The 9,007-nt window shown below is 37.9% G+C and overlaps 2 protein-coding genes and 1 pseudogene across 3 annotated transcripts; 1 reads left to right on the forward strand and 2 right to left on the reverse strand.

The window, feature by feature from the left end:
• Nucleotides 1-660: 660 nt before the first annotated feature.
• LOC148294585 (putative LRR receptor-like serine/threonine-protein kinase At1g56140) lies at nt 661-1,845 on the reverse strand. Its single transcript, XM_088253382.1, has 3 exons — nt 1,614-1,845; nt 1,371-1,521; nt 661-1,274 (listed from the first exon to the last, which is right to left on the reverse strand). The coding sequence occupies exons 1-3, from the start codon at nt 1,637-1,639 to the stop codon at nt 867-869; spliced, it is 585 nt and encodes a 194-aa protein (XP_088109508.1). The 5' UTR covers nt 1,640-1,845; the 3' UTR covers nt 661-866.
• A 1,638-nt stretch (nt 1,846-3,483) lies between these two features.
• On the reverse strand, nt 3,484-4,511 carry LOC148294586 (uncharacterized; annotated as a pseudogene). Its single transcript, XR_015836087.1, has 6 exons — nt 4,435-4,511; nt 4,226-4,296; nt 4,057-4,128; nt 3,829-3,900; nt 3,678-3,749; nt 3,484-3,578 (listed from the first exon to the last, which is right to left on the reverse strand). The product of XR_015836087.1 is annotated as an uncharacterized LOC148294586 (transcript).
• Nucleotides 4,512-6,470: 1,959 nt separating this feature from the next.
• On the forward strand, nt 6,471-8,532 carry LOC110766879 (uncharacterized). The gene is made up of 3 exons (XM_021970279.2): nt 6,471-6,874; nt 7,503-7,557; nt 8,110-8,532. The coding sequence occupies exons 1-3, from the start codon at nt 6,568-6,570 to the stop codon at nt 8,267-8,269; spliced, it is 522 nt and encodes a 173-aa protein (XP_021825971.1). The 5' UTR covers nt 6,471-6,567; the 3' UTR covers nt 8,270-8,532.
• The last annotated feature ends 475 nt before the right edge of the window (nt 8,533-9,007 follow it).

The following is a 9,007-nucleotide window of genomic DNA, read 5'->3' on the forward strand; positions in this document are numbered from 1 at the left end:
GTTCCACAGAGATGAGATCAACAATACCTCATTCCTTTTTCTCCCACACGGCGTAACCCTTTCCAGAAGTTGCAATTTTGAGATCAACAAGACCCCAGTCAAAGAAGTGGTCATAAAACTGTGACAAAGATAATCAGATAAACAGAGTTGAAGTATGGGCCATAACCATCAAGCCTAAATAGGTTCACTAGGGAAACAGAAAGACCTCAAATACTAGGCGGTGAGAAAATGCTTAATCTGGCAACAATATCACATTATTTTATTTATATGTAATGGAAAGCAAATTCATGCTGAGTCTTCACCTAATTTTATCTGAAGTCAAATGAACTTTTCTGTCCAAACATCCTGAATCTAATAAATACCATAATGAGAATTCCAGGACATCCTGAATCTCATTTTATAGTCAGCTAAAAGGGCATTTGACAAGCACTTATGAAACAGAAAGATGGCCAAACATTGAAATTATTAATTATCACTATATTTATTCCTTTTTCTACTTCTTCTTCCAAGTGCAAGATAACCCCCAAAGGGGTTGCGGGTTTTTTTTTCTACCAATTGGGGATGGTCTACATGGTTCATAACTACTACGTTTATGACAGGACGCTTATCTAGTCAACATTTACAGGACGCGTACTACAGGATAACCCATCTATTTGTTTGATAATAATAATATATTTTTCTATTATTCAATGGCCGATTAAGGCAACCAGATATCTATAGAATTGTATCTTATTTCTATATACATCATCATTCCCATAAACTAAAGGCAGAAAGACACAAAGACAAGTACAAAATGTAGAAAAGTTTTAGCAGTGAGAGAGTCACAGATTTACAGCAAGGGAAAGACAATGGAAACTTCTTACTTCTCACATTCCTTCTCCTATAATGCCAGTGAGCATTGATCCAGTCACATTTACCGGAGACGGGGCAGGGTCAATCCTGGGGCTAGCACCAGTTGTGCTCCCTTCAGACTGATGGTTGAGGAGAACATTGCTCTCAGTTGATGAGGTATCATCATCCACCAAAAAGCTACTTGTGGTTACATCTTTGAAATCCCAATCTGCCAAATAACTTGGCTTTGACATAACAGTGCTTGCTTCAATATCTCCAGAAAGTATTGCCACCACACGTGACATCGATGGCTTCATCATTGGTGAAGCCTGAGTGCAGAGGAGAGCTGCTTTTATCAATCTAGTTGCGTCATTTTCATCAAACTCTGTCAATCTCGGATCCACCAGCCCCAGACTCTGGTCGTTTTCATGTAGAGTCCATGCCTGAAAACAAACATCATGGCATGGTCAAAAAGGAAAAAAATAAAGAAGTTTTCACAACAATGCTAAAGTAAAAGTTGCTAGGCAAAGTTTTCCTACCCATTCAAGAAGATAAATCTTCTCAGGATCCAAGTTGTCGTCAGAATTTGGTCTCCTGCTGAGGATCTCCAAAGCAACAACCCCGAAACCAAAAACATCAGCCTTTCCTGTCAGACGTCCGCGCATTGCATACTCCGGCGCCAAATAGCCTCTACAAGGTTATCAAATGCTTACTAAAAATGTTGCTTGGATTACAACCTCCCTAGTCATGATTAACAATGTATAACATAAACGAGGGCTTACATTGTGCCTGCAACCCGGGTGCTCATGCGTGTTTTCTTGTCATCATAAAGCCTTGCCCATCCAAAATCTGATATTTTTGGGGAGAGTTCTGCATCTAGCAAAATATTACTGGCTTTGACGTCTCGATGTACAATCCTGGGCTTTGACTCCTCATGAAGGTAAGCAAGTCCTCTTGCTGTTCCCAACAATATATTGAAGCGGGTAGGCCAGTCAAGGTGCAAGTCATTTCTTCCTGAAACATTACATGGAAAAACAACCAATGCACATATAAGAGAAAAAGGAAAAAGAAAATTAATGAAAATATGTTTTGATATGAGAATTGGGCTGGTTTAACATATTTTAATTGTTCAGGATACTTAATTGAATAATCCCTTATACAGAGAAAAAACTAATAAAATCTAACTAGCAGTAGTTTTCTTCTTTCTTTATTTTCCAGCAGAAAACCAAGGCAGTGAAAGAAGATTTATTCTCAAGGAAAAAACTTGGATGTAATTTCAGAGTACTTCAAACTGCAGAATATTTTGATTCAGATAATTACTCTTTTGGTTTCTTTAATCTTCACTCCTCAGCAGAGAAAAATTATAACAAATGGTTGCGTAAAAAACTTGGATGAACGTTTGGAGTACTTGAAACTGCAGAGAATTCTGTTTCTATAAAACCTACCAAAAGTGCCTGATCAAGGCTCTTGTTTTCAAGATACTCATAAACCAAAATACGGTGGCTTCCTTCAATGCAGCATCCATACAATTTCACTAGATTACGACGTTGGACTGCAGATATCGTAGCAATCTCGGTTACAAATTGACTCTTCCCTTGGTGAGATGCTACTGAAAGTTGCTTCACAGCCACTACCCTCCCATCAGAAAGGGTACCCTATAAACAGAAATACAATTCAGTGACATGTCTTGGTCCCAGTTCAACTTTAAACAGGTCCGAACTAATTGAATACTTGTGCCAGAAATTCCCCGAATTGGTTTACCATTTCCATAAAATATATAATTTACAACTCTAAGTTCCAGATTATCCCTTTCCCGCAATGGATCCTGGGGGAAAAGTGTTGCTAAATTTATACCATCCGTTATTTCATATATGATTACGGGTTGAATCTATTTTGCTTCTCTCAATTTCTTTTTGTAAGAAGTCAAAGTCATTACTTTAAAGTAGCAGATATTGATGTAAAATAGATTTCACCTTATAAACAGGTCCGTATCCTCCCTCTCCTAGCTTATTTGAAGGATTAAAATCTTCTGTTGCAGCTCTCAACTCAGCATAACTGAAAGTATTTGGTCGGGGACCTAATCCTAGAAGATCTGCAGGAAATTCAATGGCATAAGTACAGAAAAGGGGAATAATGAAGGCAGACCTTATTACAAATATGTAAGAGAACTCATGATGAACAAAGAACTTGGGAGTTCGCCTGTTAAATTGTTGAAACCCAGATCCCTGCAACATGAGTGATAAGTTAGAGGAACAATTAGAATGATAAGAAAATTAATTGGTATCTTTGGGATTCAAGCTTATATATCTGCTGGAACCTACAGTATCTGTAACCGTTGATATTCTCCAAAATCAGTAGGGATGCTACCATTGATTAATGTATTCCGTACACCACCAAAAATAAATTAGTGGACAAGTAAATGGAGTAAGATTTTCAATTTGAAAAGGAAAACGAAGTTTGATCACATTGCGTGAATGAATGAGGTGTTAACTTACAAATTAGTTAAGTTCTTCAAATTTCATATGAAATCAAGAGACGAGCTCACATAATATATATCACTGATTCGCCTTCATTATCATACACAAACATAAATGATGCCTACTAAACGGAGGAGAGAGAGAGAGAGAGAGAGAGAGAGAGAAAGAGGTTAAAATGTATTAAGCATTTGCCCTTACAGGGATTCCAATGAAGTCAGTTGAGAAAAACTGGTTGGTATTGGGCCTTCAAAAGAGTTCCCTTGAAATCTCCTACAAAAACATTTGAGATGCTTGTGAATAAAAGACCCATCTCAGCCATGCAGATCTGCTTTCATAAACTGCAGAAGGTTAAAAGTTTGCCATACTTACAAAGAAGTCAGTTTTCTCCAATTCCCAATGAAAGAAGGTATCTTTCCTGAGAAAAGATTGTCTGATGCATAGCTAAAATTCAAAAAGTTGACTCATAGTAAGCTCATCCCAGAATAGAAATCTCCAAGTACTGAATAAACAAAAAACTTACAGGATTTTCATGTTGATGAGCTTAGCAAATGCTGAAGGAATTTCTCCACCGAGTCCACAGCTGTCCATGTAACTGTGAATTCAATAAACTGATTGCTACCAATTTCATATGATAAACGCATTCCTTGCTCATCGATAATGAATTAACAAATAAACAGCTCCTTTAAGAGAAAATAATTACACATTGCAACATGTGATTCAAATTCGATGAGTTAAATGAAGCACTCACAATAGCCTGAGATTGACTAAGTTACCAAGTTCTGGAGGGAGTGTTCCGGAGAAATTATTTGATCCAAAGGACCTGCAACAAGTCATGTTGAAGAGGTATAGAATTAAATGATAGGGGGTTCTATATTTAACATGTCCCAATAGAGCATTTCTCAGTTGTCTTTGCTTACAGCATAGTTAGCTCCTTAAGGTTTCCAAGCTCCTTGGGGATGGGCCAGAGAGTGAATTGTGGGCAATTGACCTGAATGGAAATATCAATTAAAGATATTAGCACCCGTTTATAATTCAAGACAAAAACAGAGTAATTTTATGTATAGTACTATGTGCTTCTTTGGCCATATGGTATAACTCACTTGGGAGTCTATGTTTCACTACTTACAATACTGTCAACGCAGACATATTGCCGATGAATGCTGGTAGGGGACCGGTGAAATAGTTCAGATCAAGTTTCCTACAAGAATTGAAACAAAATGCAATGACCAGCAATTAATCTCTTAGTATAAAAAATATTCGAGACAATTTTGAAAGGTAAGAAACCTGTGTCTTTTATATGAAAATGTTAACTGCGATAAACCAAACAACAGAGAAAGGGGTTGGAAAAACTTCATACAAAACGGCCAGATATCTTAAAGCCTCAAATTCTTTTGGAAACACCCCTCATTTGTTCAGAGCATGAACTCGACTGGAAAGAAAAAAGATTGAGCAGTTAGGCACTTAATATTACAATTGATATATCAGGTATGTTCTGCTTAGTTTTCTAAACTTGATAATTAATTGATTTGCTACAGTCAACAACACAAGACTAAAGAATATGGAGAGAGAGAGAGAGAGAGGAGGGTAATAACATACAGTTTGGTGATGTGGCAGGTAGTATTTTTGTCATAAGTACAGTCACAAGTGATGGCTGGATTATTCTCTGGCTTTTCAAACTCGCCTCCACTGATAGGCAGGGCTTGCATGTCCCATTGCTTGAATATTGAGATCAACGCCGTCACTGCATTCTCAATTCAATCATTGCGTACACATCACATAACGTATTTATGCTATACCTGAAAGATGGCTCGTACCTTCAGATGGATCAGTAGTAGCATTTTGAGCCATGGACACATCAAACCAGAAGCAGCTGAGAAAGCATAGACTGCAAAAGAAGCCAAAGAACACTGAAAGAGGCCATTGTTATTTCAGACTTTCAGTCAATAGCAGTGTTCGAAAAATCGGCCTAGGCGGGAGGCTAGGTGGCTAGGTGGTCGCTAGGCGGGCTCGAGGAGGCTAGGCTATGGCTAGGAAGGCGCGAGGTGGCTAGGCGGTTGCTAGGCGGGCGCGAGGATGCTAGGCGGTCGCTAGGCGGCTAGGCGGTAGCTAGGCGGGCGCTAGGCGGCTAGGGGGTAGCTAGGCGGGCGCCTAGGCGGGTTGGGTCTTTTTTCGTTGCCGAACCCGGAGGACGAAGCAGCTGAAACCAAAGAAAACAAATCGAAGCTTGAGTTGATAGAGAAGCGAAATGGCTCGACTGCGAGTGCAAGTTCCGTACTCTGCGAGTGCAAGCTTCGTGTTCGTCTGGAATATATTTAAAGCGTATAGCCGCTCGGCTATACTTTTAAAATATAAGAAACAAGGCCTTATTGGATATTTTGGACAACAAAATGTCAAGGATAATTATCCTTCTTTTGTTTGACACAAGTTTTCAACCATTAGATTAGAGTACAATGAATGGCTAAAATTAAACAAACTAATTATATATATATATATATATATATATTTTTTAATATAATGATATATTGTAATTAATTTTTATATTGACTTTCCAATTCCATTTTCTCTCTCTGTATTAATATTTGGCTTATTTTTTTATATACCCCATGAAAATGTATTTGAGTCTCACTTTGCCCATGAATATGAACGAATCCATATAGCCAAGCGGCTGTACTATTTAAAAAAACAAAAGAGGACATGCACAGCGATTAGGCGCCCACGTGTCAAAATCAGTATAGCCGAGCGGCTATACTATTTTTAGAAACATGACGGCTATACTATTTTAAAAAAAAATTAAAACACCGTGTATAGCCGCTCGGCCATACTATTTATATATATTGCGCCGGGGTACCACGTGTCAAAAATAGTGACGCCGCCTGGCTATACTATTTTTTAAGTTTTTTTTGAAAAATGAGTATAACCGGTCGGCTGTACTATTTTTTAAAAAACGGAGCATTGGTGAAACGAATTAAGTATAGCCGAGCGGCTGTACATTCATTCAATAGATGTTTTGGGTCAAGCCCAAGAAGTTTAAGAAGGAGAAGCAGCTAGCAAGCCCATCCAGAAATGTGGTGTCAATTTAGATTTTATAACTATCTCCACCGTCCACGTGTCCATATCCTCAAACCGCCCTTCACAATCTCAATCCCTAATTTTTTTGTTGTTATCCCAATCCAGCTCGCAGTCCTCTCGTTCACAAAATTATCGAATATCACCTGAGAGGTTCGAAGAAGAAGTAGAAGAAACCAACCACAAAGCGAAAATGTTGAGGCTTGCGGCGAAGAGACTTCTCCAAGGGGGGCGGCTAGGGTCAAATGAGGCTCAGTCACCGGCGGTCCTGTGCCTGCCACGTCTGTACCATGAGAGGGTGGTGGACCACTACGACAACCCGCGCAACGTCGGATCGTTCGACAAGCATGATCCTACGGTGGGCACGGGACTCGTCGGTGCGCCCGCTTGTGGCGATGTGATGAAGCTCCAGATTAAGGTCGATGACAGCACGGGAAAGATTGTTGATGCTTGCTTCAAGACCTTTGGCTGTGGGTCGGCCATTGCCTCTTCTTCTGTCGGTTAGTCACGTTTATATGCATATTTGTTTATCTACTTGTTTGTTTGGTTGCTTATAAAATTTTAGGGCAGAAAAGATTGAATTTTTATAATAGAAATCGAAATTTGAAGCATGCTATATTGAACGTATTGATTGAAACGAAGGTTTTGCCAGTTTAATTAATTCTGCTATGCTTTGTTTGGTTGAGGTAGAAATTGGAGGCAGTGAGCAGCTTATAACTTGTTCTGTTGGTTGTGAATTAAAAATTTACGTTATTTAGATTGAATTAATACGTTTGAGTATGCGTATTTCATTCCAATTTGTATAATCGGTTTATTGAGGTATGACTAATTTATGTATTTGTGTAATCGTTGCGTTTTGCATTTCATCAAAGTACTTGTGTCATCATCATGCTGCCTCTTTATTGTTTATTGAATTTACTCTGTTGTGTTGGGGGAAGTTGCTTTTCTCTGAAGCCAGTCAATGAGGGATCATATATTGTATAGAGAGTTAATAAATTATTGTTACTGTTTCATGGCATGTGATGCTTCCCTTTCTTATTTTTAGTTCCTAATTTGTTTAATATGATTCTTTCTGGACTGATACGATCGATTTTAATTGTCTAATGTTGGGTTTGTATCTTCTTCCAGCTACTGAATGGGTGAAGGGGAAACAAATGGAGGAAGTCTTGACTATTAAGAACACGTGAGTTCTGCTCTCCTGATTATAACTTTATCTAGTTTATTTTGTTCATCTTTCTTGCTGATACTTTAACAGGTGGTCTTGATATGTAATTGAGTGAATGTTTTGGGTTTGCAGTTTTATCATGTTAGTTTGATTCCTTCAATATTCACTTGTGGACTTTGTATGAAACGTGTGATTTTGCTGCTATATTCTCGGCATTGAGTTAATATTGATATCCAAGATACTTGCCAATGGCAATTCTATGCTAATTTGGTTTATAAGTATTTATTTATGGACTTTGATTATATCCTATGCCTAATCGGAGGGGTTTTATGTTGTGTATTTATTCGTCGTGTGTTGTCAAATAGCCTTGTCTGGTACCCCTATCGCCTACTAACAGTCCCAATATTGACCATTTTACCATAGTGATTTCTGTTTTTTGTTAGAGGTGTGGTATGTTGCTTATACTTGTTCTTCCAAGCAGAATTTCTTCTGCTGGAAGCTTTGATATTCTAATTCTGTTTCTAACATTTTTGCTCATTGTTTTGGTTGGTTCTTTTGAATTTCCTGCAGAGAGATTGCAAAACATCTTTCTCTTCCTCCTGTTAAGCTTCACTGCAGCATGCTCGCCGAGGATGCTATCAAGGCAGCTGTTAAAGATTATCAGGCCAAGCAAACCAAATCAAATGGCAGTACAGAGGCAACTCCTGTTGAGAAGGCTGCTAATGCTTGATTTTTCTTTCATGTAAAATGATGATGAAAAATATCTGGGTCCAGTTTTCCACCTGTTGGTTGCCTACTAGTTATTGTAATAATGGTTGTACCGGATTAGACTAGCGTCAAAGCTTCGTATTTTCTATTTGCGTTATTTTTTTTTGTTCGGATTGCACATGCATAAATAAACAAGTTCGTAAGTATACTGTAAATTAGAGATATGAAGGCTGTTTTAAATGCGTTCCTGATTTCATTAAATAATTTAATACAGATTGTATGCTATTCGATCTTCGTATGAATATTATATATGTGGCTTTAGCTTTTCAAGTTCTTAAGTGCTCTTTCTGGGTAGTTCTTAATTTGAATAAAGTCTTTGAATGTGTGAAGTCTCCATATTGATATGAAGCATTATAATTATTTGTCTATACTAAGCATATTTAGATGAAATTATTCTATTAAAACGTCGAGATAATTGTTGGTGAAATTAATGAAAATAATTATGTGTGCTATTATTACTTTGAGGCCCGTTTAGTTTGCGGAGAGGATTGAGAAATAGTAGCAATGCCAGCCTTGGACATAGGGCCTGGTTACCAAGGGCGACCGCCCAGGGCCTCAAGGGCCCATATTTGAAAATTAAACATTAAAACTTATTAATTTGTATTGGAACAACAAACATTCAATTAATTCAGTATTTTTTTTATAAAGAAAATGGTTCGTTTTTCTAATTTGATGGTTTTTTTATATACCTTTTTCTTAC

Source organism: Prunus avium, chromosome 5 (assembly GCF_965620075.1).
Source record: "Prunus avium chromosome 5, drPruAviu1.hap1.1, whole genome shotgun sequence".
Classification (NCBI taxonomy): Eukaryota; Viridiplantae; Streptophyta; class Magnoliopsida; order Rosales; family Rosaceae; genus Prunus; species Prunus avium.

Excerpts from the sequence above, each read along its gene's own strand:
- LOC148294585 (XM_088253382.1), bottom strand. The coding sequence starts at position 1,639 with ATGAGCACCCGGGTTGCAGGCACAAT. Across the intron at positions 1,522-1,613 it reads ACCCGGGTTGCAGGCACAAT|AGGCTATTTGGCGCCGGAGT; the intron begins GTAAGCCCTCGT and ends ATAACCTTGTAG. Across the intron at positions 1,275-1,370 it reads AGATTTATCTTCTTGAATGG|GCATGGACTCTACATGAAAA; the intron begins GTAGGAAAACTT and ends GTTTGTTTTCAG.
- LOC110766879 (XM_021970279.2), top strand. The coding sequence starts at position 6,568 with ATGTTGAGGCTTGCGGCGAAGAGACTTCTCCAAGGGGGGCGGCTAGGG. Across the intron at positions 6,875-7,502 it reads CATTGCCTCTTCTTCTGTCG|CTACTGAATGGGTGAAGGGG; the intron begins GTTAGTCACGTT and ends ATCTTCTTCCAG. Across the intron at positions 7,558-8,109 it reads GTCTTGACTATTAAGAACAC|AGAGATTGCAAAACATCTTT; the intron begins GTGAGTTCTGCT and ends AATTTCCTGCAG.